The following is a 26,218-nucleotide window of genomic DNA, read 5'->3' on the forward strand; positions in this document are numbered from 1 at the left end:
TACAACCCCGCAGGGGGCCGGGGGCGGCCCGCGGTTTGGGCGAGTTCTCCAGCCTCGAGTAGGGCCGGGCGCATATAACGGGCGCCGCGGCGGAGAGAAGACGCAGAGCGCTGCTGGGCTGCCGGGTCTCCTGCCTCCTCCTCCTGCTCCGAGGGCCTCCTGCATGAGGGCGCGGTAGAGACCCGGACCTACGCCGTGCTCCTGCCGCCTCGCTGCGCTCCGCCCGGGCCCGGCTCCGCCAGGCCCCGCGTGAGCCATGGTCCGCCTCGGGGCTCCCCAGACGCTGGTGCTGCTGACGCTTCTCGTCGCCGCTGTCCTTCGGTGTCACGGCCAGGATGTCCGTAAGTTGCCCGCAGCCCCTGCCTGCCACCCTTCTGTGCCGTCCCTCCGCATCCTCTTCCCTGGCCCTCTCGCGCTCTGGAGCCTGCGGATGCGCAGAAGCTCATCGAGCGGAGTTCTGCAAGTCAGGGGCTCTGTCCGAGCGTCCTCCGTGCCGGTCGTGGTTGGAGGCATTTGCAGGTCCCTGCGTTGCAAAGGAATACTAAACAAGCCAAGCGTCGGGTCCGAGCTTTTGCGCACAGATTTTAAGCGCGCTCTTTCCCACCAGCTTTGATAATTAGGCGCACACGCACACAACTTGGCTTCCCGAAGCACTCAGAGTTCAGCAAAACAGGTTGCGGCCCATCGAGCTTAGGAAAAGTAGGAGAGAAAGAGCGCTAGCAAAGGAGCGAGCAAGCGCCAAGGGGTTGACGGCCCAGTAGTGTCCAGGGGTTGGTGCCTGGGGGTTCAAAGGGAAGTTAGACAAAGGAGATGCTCTGAAACTGGTGGGCTGAAATCCGAGGCCACAAAGAAGGGCTTCGGAGAGACACTCTCGAGACCTCAGCGCCTCTCGCGGGTTTCCTCCCCCTCACGGCTGGGCCAGGAGCAAAGTGCAGCCCTCCTCGCATCTCGGCTTTCCCCTTGCCTCTAAAGGATACAGAAACTTCCCGTAGGAGAGGCCATCTGAAAGGCGATAACATTCCAACCAGACCGTGCTTTTCAAACGCCCAGGAAAATAGCGCCCCCTCCCCGCCGTCTTCCCCCCTAACACCCCCACCCCCGCCCAGGTACTACAATGAGTTACTTTTCTAAAAGTTTCTGGAACTAACCGAGGCTCTGCCAGGTGTGTGTGTGTGCGTGTGTGTGTGCGTGTGTGTAGCAGAGGAGGGAGACACGGTTGGTCGATTGCTATAACAATTTCAACCGAATATAGTTAGAGATGGCAGTTTTACATTCTGGTCCAAAGGCGGTTCGAGCCGCACCTTTCCATCGCCTCCTTTGGTGAAGTCCCACTGTCTGGGATTATATTTAGGACAAATGAAGCCTGGAAAGTGTATTAGGTAGAGAAGTTATTTTTTTTCCCACGTGTTTGGGCACGTTTCCGACGGCTGGGATTCCAGCCCTGTCTCTGTATGTCACAGATTGTAAATCAATCGCAGGGGAAATTTTTTGGCGGAGGGAGTAATGGAAATCAAAGTCCGTCTGCCGACCAGGCTGTCTGCAGTCTCATCTGCCACTAGGCTACCTCCAGACACAGTTTAGAAGGCTGCGGACCCAGAAGGACTTTCCGTTCATTAGGGTGGTTGACCGGGACAGGGTCAGGACTGGGGCCCGCGGTGCAGCTTCAAGGAGCCCCGGGCAGGAGATTTTGGCCAGGCGGTCGGATGGTGCACGAAGCTGGAGGCCCACTCCCGGGTACTTGTTGGAATACGGTGCGTCTATAAGTGGCCCCAGCTCGGAGTGACTATATATTTGTCCTAAATTTGCATGTACACACTCACAAAACTGTCTTCTTGACTGACCTCTGCCTCAGGGCGCAGTGGAATTATCTAGGTGACTCTAAAATAATTCCCCAATTCTCCATCTGGTATTAGAGGCTCTCACTTAAGTGGCAGAGCGTCTCAGCGCCGCAACCTTCCTAGGAGGTAGTGAATTCCACAGTTTCTTGGGCCCAAATCTTCCAGTCGTTCCTCCTCCTCCCCAGGGGGAGTGCTTTGGAGCCGCCGACTGCGCCCTGGCGCATCCCGGCTCCGTACCCCCCTCCCCTGGGTCAGCGGACCCAAAGACGTGACGTGGGGAAAGACGCGGTCTGCGTGGACATCAGGAATGTCAGAAACCTAGAACTCTGGCACGCCCCTCCTCCCCATCTTTCCACAAGTTTGAGAAACTTACTGGCTGCGGCGTCTTTGACCCACATCTGCATTTCACAGCCCTCGCCTCTGAATGTGCCCCTCGGCTCAGGGGAGAGACCTCAATCCTCCATTGTGAGGCTTGTTTGCGTTGGGAGATTGGCAGCGATGGCTTCCAGATGGGGCTGAAACGCTGCCCGTATTTATTTAAACTGGTTCCTTGCGGAGACCTGTGAATCGGGCTCTGTGTGCACTCGAGAAAAGCCGCATTCATGAGAGACGAGGTCCGGTGGGTTCCCCAGGACTCCCCGACCCCCTCTCCCACAATGCTCCCCTGTGCCCGCCCGCCGACACCTCCCGGGCTCCAGCCCCGCGCAAAGCGGCTGCGAAGCAAAACAGTTCCCCGAAAGAGGTAACTTTTTAATTGGCCTGCTACAAAGAATCACTTATGTGGCGCTGCGGTAATGAGGGGAACCCGATCAGGCGCGCCGGGATGCTATCGGCAGCCGTTTCGAACAGCAATTATGGTGGCGCTGGGCTCCTCCGTCCACACCTAGGGGATCCGGTTACGGCGCTGGCTCCTTTCTGGGGCAGTCATTTAATCCCACTTTTCACCCTCCCAGTGTCTGTGGGCGAGCCGTGTCCAGAGCCGCAGCCACAAAGAGGCAGCCGACGGCTCTCACGCCCAGCGCTGCGGCCCCGCCCCTGCGCCCGCTCATCCCCGGCCACCCTTCCGAGGGAAATCGGATACGCCTTCAGGGTGCACCCCGCTCTCCCAGCACTTTACTCTCTTCCCCCACGGCCCCTCTTGGGTGAGGTGGGGGGGGGGCGGTTCTTCCTCAGTCGTCCCCCCCGCCGCTCGCTTTCTACAGCTTCACCTATTTATAGCGGTGCGTGTGCCCCGCAACGACTGTATATACCCTAGGCTCCCTCTCCCCCGCTCCCCTCCCCGTGATTATCTCGCCTAAAGGCTGGGTGGAGTTTTTCTAGAGGAAAAAAAAAAAAGACAGAAAGATTTATCTTTCAGTCTCCTTAAAGAGCAGGGGGCGGGCCGTTTCTCTCTCCGCCCACCTGGTTTGTGGCCCTTTCCTATTATTCAACCCCCGCAGTCGCCAGGGCTTTGGGGAGTTTGATGAGAAAAACAGCACTGGGCGCTCCCCGGCACGTGGCACGGGCTCTGCCGCGCTTGGCGCTCTCCGGAGCGCTCTTGTCAGCACAGGCTTCGTTTGCAGGGCGAATTCCGGAAGGCGGGCCGCTTGTGGAGAGGGACTAGTGCATGCCGTTCCTGGTCTGCGTTCCTGGAGGAGGCCAGGCCTGGACTGGCTAATCTTAGCCCGGACCAGGCATTCAAAGCCCCCCTCCACACCCCCCTTCCTTCAAGCTGGGCTGTTGTCTTCAGATGGAAGCAGGGTCTCTCCCGAGAGGGCTACAGCTGGAGGTCAGCGCCGGAAGCGGGGCGGGGTTCTTTGGCCCTGCTTGCCTCCCAGGGCATTTTGTTATACCCTTGGGTCCCAGGTGTATTGTTTAACTGGGCCTGTGCCCCGCCCCAAATTGGTCCTAATCCTAATATGATTTAAAGAATGGAAGAAGATCCTAATTGTAACAGCTCCTCCTTTCACACACTCCCCACCCGCCTATATCACTTTTGGGGCCTGGCTCTTTGCAGAGTCTAATTTTCGTGGGTAGAATTTTCTGCATGCCTTCTAAATTTTAGCTGTCAGTTGCATTTAGCAAATCCCATAATTCCTAGAGGGAGGCAGGAAAAAGAAGGCCTCTGCTCCTGTGCTGGGGGTGGGCAGGTGGGGGCATCTCTCCATGTCCCCCTCCCCTCTGTCTTTACAGTCCTGAGGTCCCATTCAGAGGCTCCTGTCCCCGTGCTCCCACTCTCAGTTGCCCCTGACCTCCACATCATCAGGGCCCCCCCGCCCCGCCACCCCCGTGCTAGATGCATGAAGACTGTACGGCATAGTCAGTCCCCCTCGCCTTCCCTGCTGGGTCAGGATTTCCACTGGTGAATAGACAGCAGAGTGCAAGGCACACAACAAATGTTTGTTGACTCCGTGGAAGAATGAATGATGTCTTAGAAAAATCTTTTTCGAGTTCTCTGTGTTCGAGTGGCCCGAGCCCACCTTCTTGAGCATTTGAATTATGTCAAGTTGACATGCAACCTCTTTCTCTTTTTCCCTTCTGGCTCCTCACCCCCTCCTTCCCTTGGCTGTCTGCTTCCCCTGCCCCACCCCCGGTGCAGAGAAGGCTGGCAGCTGTGTGCAGGACGGGCAGAGGTATAACGATAAGGATGTGTGGAAGCCCGAGCCCTGCCGGATCTGTGTCTGTGACACTGGGACTGTCCTCTGCGACGACATAATCTGTGAAGACATGAAAGACTGCCTCAGCCCCGAGACCCCCTTCGGAGAGTGCTGCCCCATCTGCTCAACTGACCTCACCACTGCCAGTGGTCGTAATTTATTTATTTCCTGTTCCACATAAATAAATTACTTGCAGGGGCAGCAAATGCCCTGCCATGGATGCCGGTCATCTCTGTGAAGCAGAGGGGCTGGTTATCCATGGGACCCCAGCAGCTGAGGCTGAAAGGAAAGGCCATTTCTCGCTTTCAGGTTGACACTGAGTGAGCCTGACACACTAGAGGGGTCCTTCCTCACCCAACAGCTCCCAAAATTACGCTTCCAAGACACGGAGGACAGAGGTGATTGCACCCAAGTATCCTCACTGGAATCACCTCTGCAGATCCCTAGAGCCACCGTGGAGATCCAGTGCTCCTTCCGGCCAAACCACAGACTAACTCCTCCTCCAGTTCCCACACCTCGGCTTCTCTGTGGAAGGCCTCAAATGTATGGTCTTCGGTGTGGAGCGAGCTCTGCTGGCCAGCGGGCAGACAGAGAGGGCAGGCCCCCTTCTTGAAATATGGAACCCTGGTGGCAGTTTCCTTTTGGTTTTGCCTCTGTTGGCGTTGACTGCCGGTTAAGAAGCAAGTTCCTAGGAGGAGAAGGAGGAGCTGCGGTCTGGGAGTTCTAGTGGTGAAGGGCGGAGATGGGGCTGGGACAGAGCCCCGTGTGCCTGCACTCTGCTGGCTTGTTAACTCCCAGCTGGAGCCAGGGCTGGTGGGTGTGCAGGTGACCCCTCCTCAGCTCTGCAACACATGCCCTATCTCCCTGTAGGGTGGCTGGGGACACACATCTAGGCCTCTTGGGTGGCCCTCACTTTTCCCTTCCTGCTCAAGTAGAGAAGACAATTGAAAGGGAAGCGAGCAGTTGCCTTTCCTTAACACTTCACCCACCCTGGAAAGCTGCTTGGGGAAGCTGCTTTGATGGTCCAGATTCCCAGATCATTTCTGAGGGGACCTGTGTGAGTGAAGCGTTGATCACCTTTACTACTTCGCTGCTACGAAGGGGGAAGGGGTTATTGACTCGGGGTGGCACTGGCTCCAATGCCCTCTGTAACTCCTATGCTCTGCTGTTTATTTTGTGCTTGCTTCATGGAGATCCAGCTTGAATGTAAGACCTTTCCAACTACCTAACTCTTCTTCTGGGGTGGAGGAGGTTGGTGGGGGGTGGCACTTGGGCTACGGAGGGGCTTCTTACCCTGTGAGGAAGAGAAGAGACTGAACCTCTCAGTTTCTCAGTTTTGGGTGCTTTCTTTCTTGGCGGCTGATTAGATCTCGAACTCTTCATTTTCTCTTTGTACCACCCCTGCTCCATTCTTGTGCATGCTGACTGCCTTTTGAATAACAAAGTCTGGATCATCCCCATTCCTCATGGGACCTCAGCAACTCCAGGACCCCAGTGACCCTAACACCCCAACAGGGGGGTTCAGTGGAGTAATAGGAAGCTGCCTCCTTCCCTGGTTGTGTCCCTTTCTTTGTTTGATCCGTTAAAGAGTGTCTAAGTGTCAAGAAGTTGTACGTATCCATCTCATGAATCTTACATTTTCCTTCTCCATTTTTTCCATTTGCAGGGCAACCAGGACCAAAGGTGAGGATTTGTGTTGTTTTTTGCTCTTTCATTTGCCTTTATATTTCCTTCTTTAGAAGCAGTGCTATGCTCATTCAGCCTGTGGTCTTTAGACATCAACAGGGATCTGTTTCAGAGGGCGTCTCGATGCAAGGGCTCCTGGGCAAGGTTTTGTGCTTGGGGCTTGGTGGGCTTGCTTGGCTCAATCCTGACAAGTGTTTCATGTTCCAGGGACAGAAAGGAGAACCTGGAGACATCAAGGATGTAAGTACGCACTATACACCCATGTTGCATCTACTGCTCTAAGTGGGTCATTTCCTTGAGGTTCCCTCTAACTTGCCATCCTGTGGGTCTCTCTACCACAGATTGTAGGACCCAAAGGACCTCCTGGGCCTCAGGTAAGAAAGGGAGAAACCCCTTCCTCCGTGTCTTCCTTGAGTTACTGAACTGCAGGCCCCTGGTCTTGCTGTCATCTCAATATTTTCTTCATTTTCAGGGACCTGCAGGTGAACAAGGACCCAGAGGTGATCGTGGTGACAAAGGTGAAAAAGTGAGTAGAGAAACAATGCTGTCTGACCCTTGTGGACTGCCAAGGTTCTCCAAGCTCCCCCTCCCCAAATGACTGACTACCTACCTCCTCAAGGGCAGCCTGTAGACAGATGGTTCTTGCATAAACACTGCTTCTCATTGGGGCCTTTTTCTCTTTCTGCCAAGGGTGCTCCTGGACCTCGTGGCAGAGATGGAGAGCCTGGGACCCCTGGAAACCCTGGCCCCCCTGGCCCTCCTGGCCCCCCTGGCCCCCCTGGTCTTGGTGGAGTAAGTATCCTTATGTCCCCTTCCTTCAGGCTGTCCCTCCAGAAGCGTGGCTTCTAAATTGTTGGCCACACTCACCTGGATGGCTCCCAGGGCTGCCAGCAGTGTGTACACAGCCTGTCCATGGGCTTCTCCCCCAGGCCTATAATTTAGAGGAATCACATAGTAGGCATGAGACTGTGGCGCTAAGGGGTGACTTTTTTCACTCATTGGGTTTCTGCAAAGCAAGTCTTCATTTACCTGGCTTCCTGGCGTCTGTACTGTGTGGCTGATTCTTGGGAGTGGGTGTGGGGCTTGGGGGAGAGGATGACTGGGCACTTGTAGTTCCCTGGAAGAAGAGTGACCGCTGTCCTTGGAAGACATTGAATCTTCATCTTTGCCAAGTACATTCCAAGCAATTATTTATTCTCGTGAAAGAGCCCCACTGAGTGAAGGTGTGTGGCTAAAGTCATTTTTGGAATCAAACCAATCAACAAATTATATTATTGCCCAGTGTTTGCAGGTTTGCCATTTTGATGTTTGCTATGATTTAAATTTTTAAACCTGAATGGCTCACAGATGCCTACTACATCCCCTGCTAAAATATTTCAAGACTGTTCATTTTAGTCTTTTGCTGGTCATTACGGTCTTGGAAAAGAAAAAAAAGAGACTTTAGAAGTGATATTTTTAGTTATATTTCTCAATTTATGCTAAATACTGTATTTAATATTTTAGAATTTTTTTTTTAAACTTATAAAATGAAATGCAAGTAATGGATACTCTTCCAAATAACACTTCATCTCCCAGGGAAATGACTATGCCACTGTCATCTAATAACCCAGTTCCAAAACTATTTTTCAGGAATCATTAGTAATTCAGATCAAGGCTAGGTTAGTCTCCAACAATTCGAATTTATCTAAATAGAGTATTTTCTATCCAGATATAGCTTACCTAGCCAAGTAGGAAAAGCACGGGGCCTCTCAAGCTTTTAATGTTGTTGGGTTTATTTGCAGAACTTTGCTGCTCAGATGGCTTCAGGATTTGATGAGAAGGCTGGTGGCGCCCAGATGGGAGTAATGCAGGGACCAATGGTAAGAAAAAAACACCAGTTCTTTGCAGCCAGAATGGCAGGAGGTGGCCCTTAGCAGAGCACAGGGACTCTGACAGCCTCACTTTACAGGTAATTGCTTAGAGCAGCTCTTCCCCAACGGTTACGTAACCTCCCATTTAGCTAGCCCAAAGCATTTGGGTTTTAACGGCGACGGATGCCAGTTTTAATGATGCGCTGGAGTGACTAAGAAGAATGAGGATGGAGAGAGGCATATAGGCTGATCTGTGAGAAGGCCAGTCGCTATTGCTCTTGGAATGAGAACTGAAGAATGCAGACAGCAGCCACTGTTCTCCAGCATCCACAAGACTTCCAGCAGGAAATCTCAGCCCTGCAGCTCCCACTTGGCACATGCTAAATGAAACTCAGACTTTAGTAAACATGGCTGCCGTCCAGGGGAAAGCAAGGCCAGCTTCTCTGTCCAAATGGTACCTATAAATAAAAATAGATTGTTGCGAGGGGAGTGGGAAATGAGAGGCGGCAGCCACTGCAGGCCCCCTGCTCACAGAGTAACTCCTTGTCCTTTGTCTGGGCTGTTGGCTGGGAGGAGGTGGCACCCTGGAGGCTGCGGGTGAAGCATTTCCAGTAAAGCTCCTCATTTTCTGTTCCAATGCAGGGCCCCATGGGACCTCGGGGACCTCCAGGCCCTGCTGGTGCTCCCGTAAGTACTGGGCCTTTCCTTTTGGAAGGTGGAGACACAGATGCTTTCAAGCTCTCTGATGTCAGTTTGGGTGGGGGGCGGCCAACCTGGTGTCCTCACTTTACTTTTTAGGGACCTCAAGGATTTCAAGGCAACCCTGGTGAACCTGGGGAACCCGGCGTTGCTGTGAGTACCTCCGCGGGCCCTGCCCTCCTGCAGGGGAGCTTCCAATGATGTACCACTCCGACCCCGATCCTGTCGCCTCCCGGGCTCTGCCCAGCACTTTCCACGGTGGAGGGCTCAAAGGAAACCCAGGTGTCCCCTCTTAGCTCTGGGGGAACAGAGAGCCAGATGTGGCAAGAACCACCCAGGACTCTGTCACCTCAGTCCTTTTTCTGGGTCACCCCTGGCCCTTGCTGTCCACTGCCTCCCACTATGATCTGCTCTGTGCCTCTGCTCTCTCTCAGCACAAAGTGGGTTCTTCCATCTTTTTTTAATTGGAGTATAGTTGAATATTTTGGCCAAGCCGCGCGGCATGCCCGCATGCGGGATCTTAGTTCCCCGACCAGGGAGCGAAGCCGCAACCACTGCCTCCCCCCTTTGTCTGTGCTCTCTCTCAGCACTCTCTCAGCACAAAGTGGGTTCTTCCATCTTTTTTTAATTGGAGTATAGTTGAATATTTTGGCCAAGCCGCGCGGCATGCCCGCATGCGGGATCTTAGTTCCCCGACCAGGGAGCGAAGCCGCAACCCCTGCATTGGAAGCATGGAGTCTGAACCACTGGACTGCCAGGGAAGTCCCAGGGTTCTTCCATCAGTTTTTCCTTATAGAGGAACTAGCTTCCGAAAGCTACAGTCCCCAAATTTTGTCCACTGATTAGGTGTCTTCCCCCTCCCACCACCTCTTAAACTCTCTTATTTCGTTCGTAGGGTCCCATGGGTCCCCGCGGTCCTTCTGGCCCCCCTGGAAAACCTGGTGATGATGTGAGTACCCCTGAGGAGTCAAACAAGTGGCCGCCTCCCTTGAAAGGGCCCAGAGAGGGGGTGCTGGGCAGTGATCCAGAGGCACCCTTGGCTTGACCCAAGGGGGAGGCAACCTGAGGGGCAGAGCTGGTCTGTCGGAGACTCGGACTCCGCCTACTGTCCATATTTCCACTGGCAACTTAGCTTGCAGTTGCCTTGGGGACTGCTTTGGACCCACTGGGAAGGGAAATAATTAAAACATCATTAACTCCTGGAAGGGAAATTGAGAAGCGAGAGAAGGGAGAGGGAAAACACAAGGGGAAAGATATAGAGAAGGAAAAACAAAGAAAGAAACACTCAACAGCCCAACATTATCTTAATTGTAAATGAGTTAGGAAAAGCTCAGCCTGAGTCAGGATGTCTGCAAGGGATGCAAAACAAAGGGAAGAGACAAGAGTTGGCACTTGTGAATCCCATTAGGCAGTGGAAGTCTCTGAGGTTAGGGGGCCCTAGGCCAGTCAGCAGCGCCTAGGAGAGGAGACAGGGAGCCCACCAGGGGAGGCTGGAGGCAGTGGGGTTGGGCATGGAGGAGCTTGCCCAGGGCACAGGCAGCTGTGTGAGAGAAGACCCGGGGAAGGCATTCGGGGAAGGCTGGGACCTGAAGGAGGGGGTGGAGATGAGGAAGCAGGGGGGCAAAGGCTTGGCGGGCTGGGAGGAGAGACGGTGCCCCTGAGTGTGCCAGCTGTGTTAACGTGTCTTCTGAGGAAGCTGAGGTTCATCTCTCTCCCTTCAGGGTGAAGCTGGAAAGGCTGGAAAACCTGGCGAGAGAGGCCTTCCTGGTCCTCAGGTAAGGCCGCACCTTCCCCAGCCTCCAACATCATTCCCAGAGTCTCCCTCCTTGCAGCCGAGGCAGTGGCCTCCCGCCCAGCTCATCCAGTTCCGTTAGCTCACTCCTAAAATTCCAGCGGTCTCCCCGTACTTCACACCTTCATGCTGATGACCACGTCTCTGATCCTAGCATGGGCCCTGGGAGGCTGGCAGTTGTTCATACCCACTTTGCATAAGATGGGGTGAGGCACGGTGAGGGGGATTCTGGGATTGACTGAAAGATGGTCCCAGTGCTGGGCTTCCACTGCTCCCTGGCTCTGAGGGCTCTGTAGCAGCCCAGGGCAGTCTTGACCCGGTTCTGCTTGGTGCCCTGAGAATCTCTTCTTTGGATTGCAGGGTGCTCGCGGCTTCCCAGGAACCCCAGGCCTTCCTGGTGTCAAAGGTCACAGAGTAAGTATCATGGGTGAGGGTGTTGGAAGGAAGGGATTGACCAAGGGAGAAGAAAGCCTTTGAGGACATGAATCTTCCTATTTGGCTTCCCCAGAAGCGCGACTGAATGTCTTCTCTTGTCCCGTAGGGTTACCCAGGTCTAGACGGTGCTAAGGGAGAAGCTGGTGCTCCGGGTGTGAAGGTAAGGACCAAGAAGCACACGAGGATGGGGGACGGACAATGAGGAGGTGCTACTGAGCTCAGTGGAGTTAGGACATCTGAACAGCTTGGGTTAGGACAACCAGTCCTACATCCTAATGTACGGACGGCAGTTCTGGAGAGCTCTGGGAGTTGCCCCTCACAGAACTAAAGCTTGGGGGTGTCAGTGCTAGCTGAGATGACCAGAGCTTTCGGCTTCTGCCATGGGAGTTGTCTGGGGGCTAGCACTGGGCTCCCAGTCACTGACCCTCTGCCTCTTTTATTCCAGGGTGAGAGTGGTTCCCCAGGAGAGAACGGTTCTCCAGGCCCAATGGTGAGTATCAGCATTGCCCCCGGAAGGGCCTCTCCAGACACGCTTCAGATACCTTCTAAAGCCTGGCAGGTGGCTTCACCCTAAATGCCATGGCTCCCTTTATGCAAAGTAGATAGTCAGTTTTGTAGATGGATCGGATTATGAGCAAAAGGCAAAATGTATCAAGTAGATCATTTGGTCAAGGTTTCACCAACATTTCCTTGAAATAGCCCTGTTAGCACACTTGAGGTGTGCTTCAGTTTTTACAAATTTCGTTCATTTTCATCATTTTGGGGAGCTCATCTATCGCAAGAAACAAGATGTGCCTCGAACAGGGCTCCCAGTAGGTAACAACAGGCGCACTGTGTGCTCTGCCATGGCAGAAGAACCTTTGGTGTGATAGGAGCGTCCTGAATCGGGAAGGTGAGGTCGGGGACATTCACACCTCTGTCTCCCGGGCACTGCACGCTCCCTCCCCTCAGGTGTCCAGGAAGGGCCTGCAGGTTAAGTGATGGTGCAGCGTGTCCTTGAGTCAACTCATGCTTGTGCCGTCCTGGTGTGTGTTCCAGGGTCCCCGTGGCCTGCCTGGTGAGAGAGGACGGACCGGCCCTGCTGGCGCTGCGGTGAGTAACTGACAAGACCAAGAGCCACCATTTGTCCAGCACTTGCAAGTTTACGAGGCACTTGCATTTAGGGTTTTTCTGCCTGACCCTCAAAACAACCCTGCGAGGTGTAGAGAGTATCATCCTCCCGTGAGGATTCACTCTAGTGTGCCCGTCACAAATTCCGAGCCTGGGTCTGCAGTCGGAGGACTGGGAGTGCGCCGTGGGAGGGCTGCTTGGTGAGGGCAGGAGTATCCTTAACCAGCCTCGATTCTTCAGGTAATCCCCTCAAGAGCCCCACCTGCTCCCTGTCAATCCCATTCGAATTTATGGACAGACTTTAACTGGCTAGAGTACCGTGCTCCTTTTTCTTCTTTCTGGTTGCTCAGATGCTGCCCTAGAAAAGTATTAACAGTCCAGGGTCAGCTCACGTACTTGACATTGGTGCACTGCTGGTGACACTATGGTATACCAGTGGCCACCACTTCACGGGCACTCCCTCTGTTTAATACCTGAGGTGCTTAGTCTCATCCAATCTTCCCTCATATCCTGTGAGGTAGATTCTGTTGTCCTCCCCATTTTAGAGGAGAAGAAACCGAGGCACCGAACAGTTAAATAGCTTAAGACAAACTATGCTTTGCAGCCTCAGACTCTGGTGGTCTCTTGTTAATGGGGGAAGTTAAGAGCACGGGAGTTTGCCATGGTGGAGGGTGCAGGTGTTTAGCTCTGATCCCTTAGCAATCGAGAGCCCTTGTGGGCGCCTGGTCAGGCGAGTGATGCGATGAAAGCTGTGTTTAAGAAAGATTATGCTCTCTTGTTGATTTCACACCCAGCCACCCAAGCTCTGAGGCCCCTCCTCACGGGTCCTTGCAGGACCGGCCAAAGTAAATCAGCTTCACTCGGTTTTACTGCTTTCCAGATAATGTATCTGTTTTGGCAGAAATTTCCCTCAAAAGCAGGTCAGTGAAATACCAAGCAGCCTCGACCCCCATTTGTCAGCCAGAGCTGTTGAAGTGGCTTGTCCCTGGGTCGCTTTGTGTGAGGGGATTAGAGAGTGCTGGACCTGCCGAGAAACACTGCCATTTCGGCAGGTTGTCAGGACCTGGCTTGTGGGGGCCATGGTGGCCACACTCCGTGAGGGGCACAGATGAGCTGCATCCCCGTTTTCCCTCCTTCCCGGGCACAGTGGACCCTGCTTCTCGTTCCTCCTCGCTGATTCCTCTCCCCGTGGTAGTCAGGCTGGCAGGGTGTGCACAGGATCAGGCATAGAAGATTGACAATGTCACGTAGTTCCAAGCTCAGGCCAGGGTTCAAGGCCTGGCCAGGGACTGGGCTGGGTTGGCCTCTGCCTGCTGTGGTCACGTGCCCCCCACCTTGGGCCAGACGGTGCCCACTCCCCGGCCTTGCTGCAGGAGGAACCCTGGATGCCCTCCCAGCTCTGGCCTCTCGGGCAGCACTGCAGCTCCCCCTCACTCACGGCCAGCCCAGGCCTCTCCTCTGGCTGACCCCCTGGAGGGTGGGTGCTTCTCGAAGCGGCCAGGCTAGTCCAGAAGGGGCTCTGGCCAGTGCTGAGGCTTTATGTTCCCTGTGACATTTTCTTCTGTTAAGTCTTCTCTTGCTTGCCTGTTTAATGCCAGCGGGGAGAGTCTCAGGAGAAATGAACCATAGCCAGGAGGAAGATTTGAGTCTTCTTTAAAACAGGAGCTCCCCCTAAAGCATCCTTCTTCAGCTTCCGAGGAGAGGCCGAGGCAAGCAGACGGGGCTCAGCCGAGGTCCTCCAAGGACCAGGCGCCAGGCCCAGCTCCACCTAGCCTAACGGTCCGCTGGGCCTTGAGGGGCCTTGAGAGAGGCACCAGGGGCGCTCACCACAAACCCAGGAGAAAACCCTCAAAGGGCAAGGCCCGTAGAGGAAATGCCGGCAGCCTTGCCTTTCTGTGAAGGAAGTCTTGGGGCAGATGTGGTCCTCGGGCTGTGCCCGGTGCCCTGTCCCCATCACAGAGCTTCCTCCTGGGCTGCTGGCAGATGTCCTGCAGCTTCTCTGTTTTCCATAGAAGCAGGTGGTTTTATGGGTTGGAGGATGGTGGGGCGCAGATCCTGAAGTTAACCAAGCCTTAACCAGGGAGGTTACCCCAGCCCTGAGAGTGCTTCCTGCTGTGACAGGCAGGAAGCACTCAGTCAGGGTCGATGCTTGGCTGTTTCGTTCTCCTTTGGCCCAGTTCACCGAATCTTTAAATGATAACTCGGCCTTGAAGTTAGGGATGCTTGGGGTCTAAACGGAAGTTTAAGAAATGATGAAATAGCTGGAAAATTACCCAGGCTTTGTTAAGCTGAGAACGAGCCCACTGCCCTCCCGGCTCTCCCAGCCGCCTTGGAGGACCTGCCAGCCTCCTGCTCAGCCCTGGGGTACCACGGGGGTGGCCTGAGGCAGGGAGGGACTGGACGTGTGCGCGCCTCTGACGGTGGCTGCTTCCTTCTCGCTCGCAGGGTGCTCGGGGCAACGATGGCCAACCCGGCCCCGCAGGGCCTCCGGTAAGTTCGCTCCAGCCCCGGCAGGTCTACCTGCGTCCCGGTCAGCAGCCCAATGAAGTTGCAGTGTTTACTCAGTACCCAGGCCATGCTCTGGCTTCTACTGGAAAGGAGGAGAAATAATTTTTCATTTACTGCAAGAGCATGTTGAACAAGCTTTGAAGCAGCGGGGCATTCTTCTCAGCCACACTTTCGGTAGTTCTCTTGAGGAGGGATAGAGAGGGAGGTGAAAGAATCACCTGCTTCTCACCATGTATTTAGTCAGAAACCTGCTTTGCCTTGTGAAGCCAGGCTTGGGGACACCGGCAGTGGGGACAGTTTTCACCCAGGGACTTTCGGCCACAATGGTTGTAGGGCAATATCGGTACAAAGGTGGGACGGCATGTGAGGCGTGGGGGGGTGGGGGGGGCGGGTCTCACTCTGCAGGCTGGAGAGAGTCTGCCCCGAATCAGCATTCACCTCTCCATCCACCTGCTTCCTCCAGGGTCCCGTGGGTCCTGCTGGCGGTCCTGGCTTCCCCGGTGCTCCTGGTGCCAAGGTGCGTGTCCTGCCCGTTTGTGTCAGGAACCCCGCTTTCCCCGTAGCCCTCGCTGACTGCCCCCTGGATGACCCCCTTCCCCGCCCCCTTCCCTCCGGAGGCGTGTCCCCCACCCCCTCCCCACCTCCCGCTCTCCACGGAAACGAGGAAAAAGCCGGGCACTTGGCAGACTCACCAGCTGGAAGGGAAAGTAAGATGGATTGATAAAAAGCTGGAGATGCAGTTACAGCTTCAGAGTGGGGCAAGGCAGAAAAAGGTGGGGAGACACCTGAGACCTGCGAGGGAGCAGAAGACCAGGAACCAAAGGGAAGAAGGCAAAGCTCAGCCGACTTAGACCCGGAAGAGAGTTGGAGGGAAATGGGCTCAGAGATGGCTCCACGCTTCCCTCTCGCCTCTGCTTCATTTGGGGGCCCTGGCTCTCCCAAGCCGTGTTAATAGAGTTCTTCCAAGGATTAACAGAGGCCAGTGGGAGGCCAGCCAGTTCAGGGAAAGGCCCCTGCGGCCCAGGAGGGATTCCAATGCGCGTGTGTCCCTGGGAATTCTCTCCTGGTGCCCGCCAGGAGATGAATAAGGAGCCTCCATGCGGTCACTGGCATCAGGTTGCTTTTTCCCTCCTGGGGGTTTCCATGGCAACCAGACAGTGTCTGAGGCCCCAGGAGCCGGGTGAAGGAGACCCATTGTGAAGAGGGACAGCGGAAGGTGAGGGGGCCTGACCTTTAGAAAATAATAATTACAGAAGTAAAGCAAGAATGTTCTGCGAAGAAACCTGAGGAGGCTCTGCCCTCCCTCCAGGTCATCCGTCCTCCCCGGGGACTCCGCTGTCCAGAGAGCCTAGATCGCAGCCAGTTGTAACTTTCAGGAAAAAATGAAAGTAAAAGCAGAGGCCATTTTGGGAAAAGTAGTGTTGGGGTGCTGGTCCCAGCTTGCTTCGGCCCTGGCTTTCTGGCTCCCTTCAAACAGTCTTGGCCCAGAGCCTGGGTCACACATCAGCCAGGTGCAAGCCAAGTGGTGCCAAGTGGAGCTGAGCTGTTTGAGAGCCTCAATAAAAGAGAAATAGGTAGGGAAGGGGAGGTAGAGGTGCCTGCCCATCTCAGCCATCTGTCCATCATCCCCATGACACTGGGCCGGCAGGGTCCCCCAGCTTGGGCTTTTCTGAACCGTGCTGACGGGAAGAGCGCGATGCCCAGGCTGTGGCATGAAACTGTGTGCTTGCTCCTGGTGGTCACCGTATAGGGGGCAGGGGGAGAGTAGAGTGGGTGGCGTAGGAAGTCATCAGGGCAGCGAGCTCAGCCAGGCAGCCCATGTGGGAACCCAGGTGCTCAGGAGCAGGTCTCAGCTTTTTGGTGCGTGTGTACAGCTTGCCCTGAACTGTTGCTGGCCCACGAGGTCTCTGTCCCCCTGACTTGCCCTCACTCCATCCCTCCCTATCTCTTCCCAGGGTGAAGCTGGCCCCACCGGTGCTCGAGGTCCTGAAGGTGCCCAAGGTCCTCGCGGTGAACCTGGTACTCCTGGGTCCCCCGGGCCGGCTGGTGCCTCTGTAAGTGTAGCTTCTCTTTCGCCTGAAGGGTCTGGGGTCTGAGGCCTTGGCACACTTGACTCTGTGCTTAGCTATGAGGGAAGTGGCGTCTCAATCATGAAACCTTCATTCTGGCTGAATGCCCGCCACCACCACCCCACCCTCCCCCGGCCCATCTCTAGAGACATGTCTCCCTCCATCGCCCTTCCTCCCCCTGAAATGTCCAGAAGGGCCATGCCTGGAATGGACAGCTGCTGCTGCAGCCCCCGGACCTGGGGCCTGGAGGGCTAGGAGATGGCTGGGGTTTATTCTTCGCTGCTTATTTTATAATGACAGTCTCCTTTTTCAGGGTAACCCTGGATCTGATGGGATTCCTGGAGCTAAAGGATCTGCTGTGAGTGCCGCCCTTGGACTTGGCACCTCCTGGTGGGGTCAGCCCCTCCTTGCCCCCCTCCTGATGCCTCTCTCTCTGCTCATGCTGATAGGGTGCCCCTGGCATTGCTGGTGCTCCCGGCTTCCCCGGGCCCCGTGGTCCACCCGGCCCTCAAGGTGCAACTGGTCCTCTGGGCCCGAAAGGTCAAACGGTAAGATCCAGGATGAACCCCAAGCGCCCCAGAGTCAAACCCGCCATCCCTCCTTCCTGCGCTCACACCATGTCCTTTGGTGGGGCGCCTGGAAGGGTTTCGGGAGGTAGGGACAGAGCCGTGGAGAGAACCGAGTGTGAGAACCTGCCTTTCTCCTTTGTTAAGGGTGAGCCTGGTATTGCTGGCTTCAAAGGTGAACAAGGCCCCAAGGGAGAACCGGTGAGTATCTGGCCACCACCCCTGGCCCACTACCCACCTCTGCAGGAGCTCTGTCCCCTAATCCGGGTCGTCTCAGGCCCTGTCGGAGACGAGCTATGACAAGGTTGAGAAGCTGTTGCAGCTTCAGCTCCCATCGTTGGCCTGACCAGCTTGACCAGTTTGAACTTTATACTCTCTCTCTTCCCCCGGGGGCACTTCTGCTCTCCCCCAGCTGATCCTTTGTGGCCTCACTTCCCAGGGTCCCCCAGCCCTGAAACTATAGTCACAGCCACTTCCTCCACACACCAGGCCGGTGCTCGCCCCAGGGCCTGGCGAAGACTCACCCTGTTTCTCTTTTGCGCTGGTTCTCAGGGCCCTGCTGGTCCCCAAGGAGCCCCCGGTCCTGCTGGCGAAGAAGGCAAAAGAGGGGCCCGTGGAGAGCCTGGTGGTGTTGGGCCCGCTGGTCCCCCTGGAGAGAGAGTAAGTGGGCCAGGGGTCCCCACGCTCACTGGGGTGTGACCTGGAGATGCAAGTCCGGTCCCTGTGGCTCTGGGTCTTTGCCGAGTCTGTGGCCTCCTAGACGTCCTACTTCTCTTTTCTCCACCCACGACCATGGGGATAGGGAACCTTCTCCTTCTTTGTGCCTCTCCCCACCCACCCCCCGCCCCGGGTTGGCATGAAATTGTTGGAGCTCCTTCCCAGAAAGGTGGGGACAGGCCCAAGAAGTTAATCTCTCAATCTTGCAGGCCGTAGCTACTGCGCCACAGAAATCACGGTTGGCGGGCTCGTGGGATGGACCCCCCTGGGGTCTGGCGAGGCTCTCTGCGGCCACGTTTGGGTCAGGGGGCCACTGTAACTCACAGCCTCTCCTCTCCACTTCTTCCTAGGGTGCTCCTGGCAACCGTGGGTTCCCAGGTCAGGATGGTCTGGCAGGTCCCAAGGTGAGCTGGGCCACAGGGGCTGGGGTCCCCACATCACTGGTCAAATGGCTTTCTGCTGACCCCCTGCCTCCTCTTGTGTAGGGAGCCCCTGGAGAGCGAGGGCCCAATGGCCTTGCTGGTCCCAAGGGAGCCAATGGTGACCCTGGCCGTCCTGGAGAACCTGGCCTGCCTGGAGCCCGGGTAAGTAGCAGAGCTGCTTTTGTCCTGGGCTTCTGACTTTGAGCGGACTCCTCATGCCCTGCCCCACCTGGTCCCTCCACCCCTGTGCTGCCAGGTTTGGGAGGTCCTGGGGCTGCCCCGACACCCATCCTCTTCTCTCTCCTAAACAAAGGGTCTCACTGGTCGCCCTGGTGATGCTGGTCCTCAAGGCAAAGTTGGTCCTTCTGTAAGTCCATCCTCTGGGGTCGTTGGGAGGGGTTGGGGAAATCCTCGGGGAGGCAGATGGGAAAAGAGACAGGGGTTGGGTGGAGGCAGCCCGTGAATTTTGAGAATTGGGGTGGGGGACAGATGGTAGGTACTAGGGTCAGGTGTGGCCTGTGCAGTGGCTGTGAGTTCTGAAAATGCCACCCCTTTGTGCATTGGGGCCTTCTGTTGGAGGAAGACAAAGCATGATGTGTACTTTCAGGGGCAAAACTTATAAGCGAAGGAGTGCCTTGCTGCTGATGGGGCCTGTGGGTGATGTGGGCTATTGTTTGCGAACTTGGTCGATCCCACGTGCTGTCTGTCTGGCCAGTGCCCAGCCCTGAGCCTGCTACGTAGGAGGCACTTAGTAGATACTGGATGGACAAATGTGGTCGAGCGTCCGTGTTCTGAGAATGGTGTCCTCTCTTTCAGGGAGCCCCTGGTGAAGATGGTCGCCCTGGACCTCCAGGTCCGCAGGGGACTCGTGGGCAGCCTGGTGTCATGGGTTTCCCTGGCCCCAAAGGCGCCAATGTAAGTAATCACCTGCCCTTCCATTTCCTTCCATATGGTGCCACTACCTCCCTGCCCCTGGGGAAAGGGCTGGCCCTGAATAGAGTTATCCCAAGGGCCATGATGAGCGGGACCCATGAGCGGTACCCTGGGCAGCTTGGACCTCCACGCCCCGTAGGAGTGAATGTGATCGGGGGAAACCCAGGGCTCTTTAGAGCCCTTGGGACATCTCAGCCATGACGTTGATCCATGGGGCAGCGCTATCGGTTCACACCTCTGAGCAGAAGAGAGGTGCTGACACTTGGCTTTGGCCTTTGCTGTCCACGAGGCAGTGACCCCAAGCCCCAATCTCCCAAGCTGGCCGTACCCCCGCTCCCACCAGAGCCCTCCACCTTATGGCCCTGCACTCTTTCTTCCAGGGTGAGCCTGGCAAAGCTGGTGAGAAAGGACTGCCTGGTGCTCCCGGTCTGAGAGTAAGTACCCTCCCCACTGCCCATGCCTTAGCGTTTGCTGGACCCCTGCAAGGAGAGAGCATCCCTCTGGCATGCTTCTGGGACCCCTAGTTGGCCGTGTGGATTCCTGTGGCTGAGCCCATGCCGCTCTGGGCCCTGCTCTGGGAGTCCGCACGGGGAGACTTCTGGTTGCTGACAGCAGCCCAGAGAGATGGAGGAGGCTCCCATGCTGAGAAGGACTGAGGGAAAGAAGGGGGCCGGGAAGGACAGGAAGGGAAGGTGTGGAAATGGAGTTCAGGCGGGGGATCATCTAGAAACTCTGGGCCACGTAGTACACCTGCCTGGTCCCGGGGTCTGTAGAACTGAAGAAGAGTGTATCATTACATCACCCCTTTCTCTCCCCTCTAGGGTCTCCCTGGCAAAGATGGTGAGACAGGAGCTGCAGGGCCCCCTGGACCCGCTGTAAGTACCTGCCCAGCCTCTCCAGGTGGCCCGTGGGCAGGAGCTTTGTGGGTAGAGGTGGGGAGTAATGGAGCTGACAGCTGTGGATCTGGGCTGATCCAGGACACCTGACCCAGCCTGAGCTGAGGCACGGCGTCCCAGGAGGCAGTCTGGACCCCATCGGGGTGGTCAGGGGTGCGGGTCACTGGTGGGAGGACAGCGAGGCACGCACACCTTGCTTGGGCAGTGAGGCAAGGTGTCGCCTGCCCTCCTGCGGGCCGGCCCCAGGCCCCTCTAGGCCTAGATGAGGCTCCCAGAGTCTCTGGAGGCTGGCTCAGCTTGCCTTTGTCTTCCTCTGCAGGGACCTGCCGGTGAACGAGGCGAGCAGGGTGCTCCTGGGCCATCTGGGTTCCAGGTAGGTGGCTGGGTCAGTCCTGTTCAGTCTCCGTCCACACGCAGGGCTCTGGGGCAGCAGCAGTGCCCCCTTGAGGGGGACCCGGGGAGGAGTCTTCCCTGAACCCCCTCCCCTACATCTGCTCTCGCACTGTGCTGGCCTCCCTGCAGGCCGCGGCAGCAAACGCACTCCTTTCCTAACTAAGTCACTTTGGCTTCTAGGGACTTCCTGGCCCGCCCGGTCCCCCAGGTGAAGGTGGAAAACCAGGTGACCAGGTGAGTTTGGGGCTCTTTGAACCTGTAGCCTGTTTAGGTGGGAAGATCTATTCTCATGCCCAGGAGGCAAGGGCAGGAGGGGGCACGAGGAGCCCCATGAGGCCAGGGAATGTCCAGGACCTGCTGCCCAGCTCTCCACAGAGGACAGTCTGCGCTCAGCCCCCAGCGGGAGGGCAGCTCAGCCAAGGATCTGGGACAGAAAAGCCTCTGCTCTCTCACACATCCTTCTTTGTTCTTCAGGGCGTTCCTGGTGAAGCTGGAGCTCCCGGCCTCGTGGGTCCCAGGGTGAGTGTCCCGTCCGCTGTTTCCGCGCGGCCTCCTTGGGCCTCTGCTCTCTCCCGTGTGGTTCTGCCCGTGCATGTCCCAGCACAGCCGTCCTGGGTCTCCGCTCTCTTTGGGCCTCCGCCCCATCTCTCTTGCCTGACTGCTCCTTGGTGTCTCTGCCACAGGGTGAACGAGGTTTCCCAGGGGAACGTGGCTCTCCCGGGTCCCAGGGCCTCCAGGGGCCCCGCGGCCTCCCTGGCACTCCTGGCACTGATGGTCCCAAAGTGAGTGAGGCGGGTCCTGCTGGCGGGGGTCCTCTGGGCTGGAAGGGGAGGGGGCTCAGGGGGGATGAAGATGGAAGGAGGGAGGGATGGAGGATGGGATAGAAAGGGGTCTGGGCAGAGGAGGGAGGGAGGGAAAGGGGGCTTGGGGCCTGGGGGGCCCAGGGGAAGTGCTGCCCTCCACAGATTCCTCTCCCACCGCAGGGCGCAGCTGGCCCAGCTGGCCCCCCTGGGGCTCAGGGCCCTCCAGGTCTGCAGGGGATGCCCGGTGAGAGAGGAGCAGCTGGCATCGCTGGGCCCAAGGGAGACAGGGTGAGTGCCAGGCTGAGCGTGCTTCCGCCACAGCTGGGCTTCCCGGACTCCCTCCCGCTCCCCACGGCACCTGGGGGTGAGGGTCCCCGTTACCCTCCTGAGGAACTTGGAGACCCCTCCCAGGCTCTCCGTCTGACCTTGAGTGACATCCTGCCCTGACACTTCCCTCCGTCTCACTTCTGAAACTCCTCGTCACCCACCCTGAGACTGCAGCAAACCCCTCTTGGCCAGGCTCTGAGCTCTGCCTGGAGCCCCACTCGGGGGCGGGGCACTGAGCCGGCAAAGGGGACCTTGGAGTGCCTCCCTGAGGTGGCCCATTTTTCTCTATCCCACAGGGTGATGTTGGTGAGAAAGGCCCCGAGGGAGCCCCCGGGAAGGACGGTGGACGAGTAAGTGGGTGCTGGTTGCAGGCTCCCTGGGGTTGGGATGGGGACGGATGCAGGGGACCTCATGCGCTCAGGGGACAGAGGGGCAGCGTGTGAGCGTGGTCTCTGCTTCTATCTCAGTTTTGTGGGCTGGGCAACTACAGGGACTTCCCTGTCAAAAGTGGGGGCCCCAGGGTGAGAGGGAGCTCGGGGGGCCATGGGAGGGTACACCAAGGTCCGCTGGGTGCGGCGTCTCCAGGCTCCCTGTTGGGCTCCGCGTCCCTGGCTGCCTCTCCCTGCCCCTCACTCCGCCTTCTCCCCTCCAGGGTCTGACTGGCCCCATTGGCCCCCCTGGCCCGGCCGGTGCCAACGGTGAGAAGGTGAGTCGTGGATCCCTTTCCTCGCCCTGCCTCGCCTCCCCCATCCGATCTCCTTCTCACCTCCTGCCAAAGACTGCTCTGTCTTCCCCTCGGCTCGATACCTGTCGGCCTCCTGCCCTGCAGCGGCTGCGAGGAGTGGAGGGTGGGGGGCCCCTGCCCTGCAGCGGCTGCAAGGAGTGGAGGGTGGGGGGGCTCTTCTTAGAGGCAAAGTCGTGGCTGTGTGCACCACCGAGGGAAGCAGTTGGATGGGGGTATGGGTGTCTTCAGCAAAGTCCCCGAGTAGGTGCAGGTATGGCCAAAGCAACAAGGGGAGAACATACCGCGGGTCGGAGGGGAGACCAGAGCCCCCGTCCCCCGTCAGGGCTCTCTGGATGCACTTTGCTCTGGAAGGGCCCCCCTCTCACCCCACATCCCTCATCCTTGGCTTTTGTCCACCCCCCTCCGCCCGCCGGCCCACTTTAGGGAGAAGTTGGACCTCCTGGTCCTTCAGGAACTGCTGGTGCTCGAGGTGCCCCGGTGAGTATCTGCCCCTGAGCCTGGCCCTGCAGGCCCCCTGGGCACGGCTCCCACCCTGCCCTCTGGGCCTGGGGGTGGGAGGAGAGATGAGAAAGGAGGGGAGAAGCCACGTCCCCCGCCCCATGATGTGATCAGGGTGGAGGGCCTTCAGGTCCCCAGATCCTCTGACTGTGAGAGGCTTTCTGACCTGGGTCCCTTTATTTAGGACGGAGCTTCCTGACCCCCTTCTCTCTGGGGGTTACTGTGCAGTAGGCTAGGCTGGGCCAGAGCGGGCTCCAGGCTCACAGGAGGGAACAGAGCAGGCAGCTGAGCCTCACCCCTCCCGGCCCTCTTCTCTCACAGGGTGAACGTGGAGAGACTGGACCCCCCGGGCCTGCTGGATTTGCCGGTCCTCCTGTGAGTATCTCTGTCCACCCTCCCTCCCTCCCATGCCCTCCACTCTGGCCAGCTCGAGTCATTCCCCAAGGACACCTTCCCGCCTGCGGGGGTGGCGGGGGAGGGACAGGATTTAAAGAAGAGGGAAATGGCTCCTCTCCGTCCACATCTCCACACCGATGTGACAGTCCTACCTGAGACTCGGTGTCCAGGCCCAGGGTGGACGCACACACTCACACAGTCTCTGGCCCCTTTGGAGGAACCTCGAGTGTTTGCCTGCACTCACTGGCTTCCTCCTTCCCGGGACAGGGTGCTGACGGCCAGCCCGGTGCCAAAGGCGAGCAAGGAGAGGCTGGCCAGAAAGGTGACGCTGGTGCCCCGGGTCCTCAGGGCCCCTCTGGAGCTCCCGGGCCTCAGGTGGGTAACGCTGAGCTCCCCCCGGCAACCGATCCCACAGGGTAGGCCATGCTGGGTGCCGGGAGAGGGGCCGGGGCAGGCAGAGGTGGCTAGGAGGCCTGGGGATGCCCGCCTGTGTTTAGGGCCCTCCACCCAGCAGACTCTGGGGCCTGCTGCTGCAGCCACAGGAGGGCGAGGCTGCAGGGAGGAGGAATTTGTGCTCAGGGGTAAAGGTTCAAGGAGCTAAGCTGGCTTTCAGTGCCGTGGGTGTGGGTGTGGGTGTGTGGCTGGGGGCCGACGCAGGGTACCAGCCTCTGGGTCTCCCTGAGCACAGACGGCCGGGGGCAGAGCGGCCAGTCTCCTGGGAGACCTTGGACTGGCTCTGAGGACACCTGATGGGCCTGCCCTCCCCGAGGTCTCCTAGAACACGAGTCTCCTGTGGGTCAGGGTGGAAGGCCCACCCGTGACAGCCTCTCCAGGCTGGGATTTTAGTGCTGACAAAGCTGCGTCTTTGAGAACCTAGCTCTCAGGAGTCCACGGTCGGGGCTCAGAAGGAACCCACGCCCAGAAGCCCACAGCCCTCCCCTGGGGCGACTGGGCCTCACCGTCTCCCTCCTTCCTCCCCAGGGTCCTACTGGTGTGACTGGTCCTAAAGGAGCCCGAGGTGCTCAAGGCCCCCCGGTGAGCGAGGCCCCCATTCCCACAGTCACTGGGCCGGGTGGAGGGCACTGTAGGGGCAGTGGCTTCTCTCGCACCCACCACGGCCTCACAAAGGAGGCCTGGCCCCAGAGACCCCACCCCGCCTCCTTCCCTCTCAGCCCGAGCCCCTCCCACAGAGCCCATCCCACAGCCGGGTGGGAGAGAGGGCGCCCCTACAGTGCGGACTGCCCCAGCCGCATCCTCCCGCTGCAGGGGCTGGAGGCTGAAAAGCTGCAGCTGCCCGAGGCGGTGGCCAGACCTGGGGGCCCTTTCTCCCTCTCTAGCTCTCCCCTTGCTGCCGTGCACCCCTCGCCCCTTTCCACACCAGCCTACGAGACCCCCGCCCCCATACTTGATTCTTGGGCCTCCTGAGGGTCTGAGGTACTCAGGGTCCTCCTCTCGTCACATAGGGGGCCACCGGATTCCCCGGAGCCGCAGGCCGCGTCGGACCCCCAGGTTCCAATGTAAGTGCTGCCCCCAGCTGTTTCACCTCCCTAACTCCAGGCACGGGAGGCGCAGGCAGGGGTCGAAGAGTCTGGCCCAGTCCCCCACACGTCTTTGTGTCCATCCCCACTCCTGGGAACAGTAGTTCACTGACCACAGGGACCTGGTCTCCTTATAGACAGCTGGGAGCAGGGCGGTGTGCCCTCTTGCTGGCCACGGGCTTCTGGCTCCGTGGGCAGGACAGGGCTGGTACAGTTGCTTTCATCGTGGACGCACACTTCTTGAGCACACCGTGCTTTGTAAGAATGTCTGCACCTTGCTCTTGGGGAGTTCGCAGGAGTGGGAGGAGAGATGATGAGAGGTCCCCCAGCTCACCAGCACCACCAAGTGCAGAGGGGGCGGGCGCAGGGGCTCAGGGGCCAGGAGCAAGGCTGGAGCTGTTCCTTGAGGACCAGTGGTGGGACTGAAGCCACAGAAAAGGAGGCAGGAGGGAGTCCAGATAGATCAGAAAAAGGAAAGTGTGCAGAGGCTGGAGAAGCCAGGCTGGCTTCAAGCCAGAGCTCACGGGGGAGAGAAGATGGAAGATGTAGCCAGGGGTGGGGGTCAAGCTGCCCTTAGGGTGGAGGAAGCCCCCAGAGGGTCACCGTGGCTTTGGCAGCCTGGCTGGAAGGATGGCGAAGGGTGAGATGAGCTCTCATGTCCCGCATTTGCTCCTTCTAGGGCAACCCTGGACCCCCCGGCCCCCCTGGTCCTTCTGGAAAAGATGGTCCCAAAGGCGCTCGAGGAGACAGCGGCCCCCCTGGCCGAGCTGGTGACCCTGGCCTCCAAGGTCCTTCCGGACCCCCTGGCGAGAAGGGAGAGCCTGGAGATGACGGTCCTTCTGTAAGTCCCACCCCAGGCGGGGGAGCCCAGGGCCAGGGTCCCTGGAGCAGGAGTGTGAAGGGCACGTGGGCTCACAGAGCCCAGAGTGGGGGTGGGGGGCAGGACTGTGGGGCTGCCGGGGAGGGGTGGGCGCTGCAGAGAGAAGTGCCCTGACCCCTGCAGTGGGCAGCTGGCCACCTCACGGGTGGGCGGGGGGCGGCTCCGTGTCACTTCTCAAGTTCTCACCTCCCTCCTCTCCTCCCTCAGGGTCCCGACGGTCCTCCAGGTCCCCAGGGTCTGGCTGGTCAGAGGGGCATCGTGGGTCTGCCTGGGCAGCGTGGTGAGCGTGGATTCCCCGGCCTGCCCGGCCCGTCGGTGAGTGGGGGTGCCCCTTCCTCCGGGCGAGCTGGGCCCAGCCTGGCTCAGGTGGAGGCTCTTCACCTGGTGCTCTCGGTGGCCTGGCCACCCCGAGGCTGCCATCGCTGCGTACCGTCTGAACGGACCCCCGGTCAGCGCTCTCCCCAGAAGGGCTCAGAGGGGC

The 26,218-nt window shown here is 58.1% G+C and overlaps 1 protein-coding gene across 2 annotated transcripts in view; it reads left to right on the plus strand.

The window, feature by feature from the left end:
- The first annotated feature begins 231 nt into the window (after positions 1-231).
- Positions 232-26,218, plus strand: part of COL2A1 (collagen type II alpha 1 chain) — a 31,005-nt gene continuing 5,018 nt past the window's right edge. Inside the window, exons 1-43 of one of the 2 annotated variants that reach the window (XM_007104369.2) lie at positions 232-341; positions 4,417-4,623; positions 6,141-6,157; positions 6,368-6,400; positions 6,502-6,534; positions 6,633-6,686; positions 6,851-6,952; positions 7,942-8,019; positions 8,653-8,697; positions 8,809-8,862; positions 9,605-9,658; positions 10,431-10,484; positions 10,862-10,915; positions 11,043-11,096; positions 11,382-11,426; positions 11,975-12,028; positions 14,492-14,536; positions 15,018-15,071; positions 16,510-16,608; positions 16,937-16,981; positions 17,073-17,171; positions 17,337-17,390; positions 17,742-17,849; positions 18,257-18,310; positions 18,392-18,490; positions 18,642-18,695; positions 19,145-19,243; positions 19,642-19,695; positions 20,083-20,136; positions 20,477-20,530; positions 20,731-20,784; positions 21,025-21,069; positions 21,234-21,332; positions 21,534-21,641; positions 21,977-22,030; positions 22,333-22,386; positions 22,849-22,902; positions 23,245-23,298; positions 23,587-23,694; positions 24,301-24,354; positions 24,783-24,836; positions 25,537-25,698; positions 25,945-26,052. In XM_007104369.2, the coding sequence (XP_007104431.1) occupies positions 257-341; positions 4,417-4,623; positions 6,141-6,157; positions 6,368-6,400; positions 6,502-6,534; positions 6,633-6,686; positions 6,851-6,952; positions 7,942-8,019; positions 8,653-8,697; positions 8,809-8,862; positions 9,605-9,658; positions 10,431-10,484; positions 10,862-10,915; positions 11,043-11,096; positions 11,382-11,426; positions 11,975-12,028; positions 14,492-14,536; positions 15,018-15,071; positions 16,510-16,608; positions 16,937-16,981; positions 17,073-17,171; positions 17,337-17,390; positions 17,742-17,849; positions 18,257-18,310; positions 18,392-18,490; positions 18,642-18,695; positions 19,145-19,243; positions 19,642-19,695; positions 20,083-20,136; positions 20,477-20,530; positions 20,731-20,784; positions 21,025-21,069; positions 21,234-21,332; positions 21,534-21,641; positions 21,977-22,030; positions 22,333-22,386; positions 22,849-22,902; positions 23,245-23,298; positions 23,587-23,694; positions 24,301-24,354; positions 24,783-24,836; positions 25,537-25,698; positions 25,945-26,052 (3,003 nt within the window). In that variant the 5' untranslated portion in view covers positions 232-256. The remainder of the gene's footprint in view (positions 342-4,416; positions 4,624-6,140; positions 6,158-6,367; positions 6,401-6,501; positions 6,535-6,632; positions 6,687-6,850; positions 6,953-7,941; positions 8,020-8,652; positions 8,698-8,808; positions 8,863-9,604; positions 9,659-10,430; positions 10,485-10,861; positions 10,916-11,042; positions 11,097-11,381; positions 11,427-11,974; positions 12,029-14,491; positions 14,537-15,017; positions 15,072-16,509; positions 16,609-16,936; positions 16,982-17,072; positions 17,172-17,336; positions 17,391-17,741; positions 17,850-18,256; positions 18,311-18,391; positions 18,491-18,641; positions 18,696-19,144; positions 19,244-19,641; positions 19,696-20,082; positions 20,137-20,476; positions 20,531-20,730; positions 20,785-21,024; positions 21,070-21,233; positions 21,333-21,533; positions 21,642-21,976; positions 22,031-22,332; positions 22,387-22,848; positions 22,903-23,244; positions 23,299-23,586; positions 23,695-24,300; positions 24,355-24,782; positions 24,837-25,536; positions 25,699-25,944; positions 26,053-26,218) is intronic. The other variant, XM_007104370.2, reaches the window with a different exon arrangement.

Source organism: Physeter macrocephalus, chromosome 6 (assembly GCF_002837175.3).
Source record: "Physeter macrocephalus isolate SW-GA chromosome 6, ASM283717v5, whole genome shotgun sequence".
NCBI classification, from domain to species: domain Eukaryota; kingdom Metazoa; phylum Chordata; class Mammalia; order Artiodactyla; family Physeteridae; genus Physeter; species Physeter macrocephalus.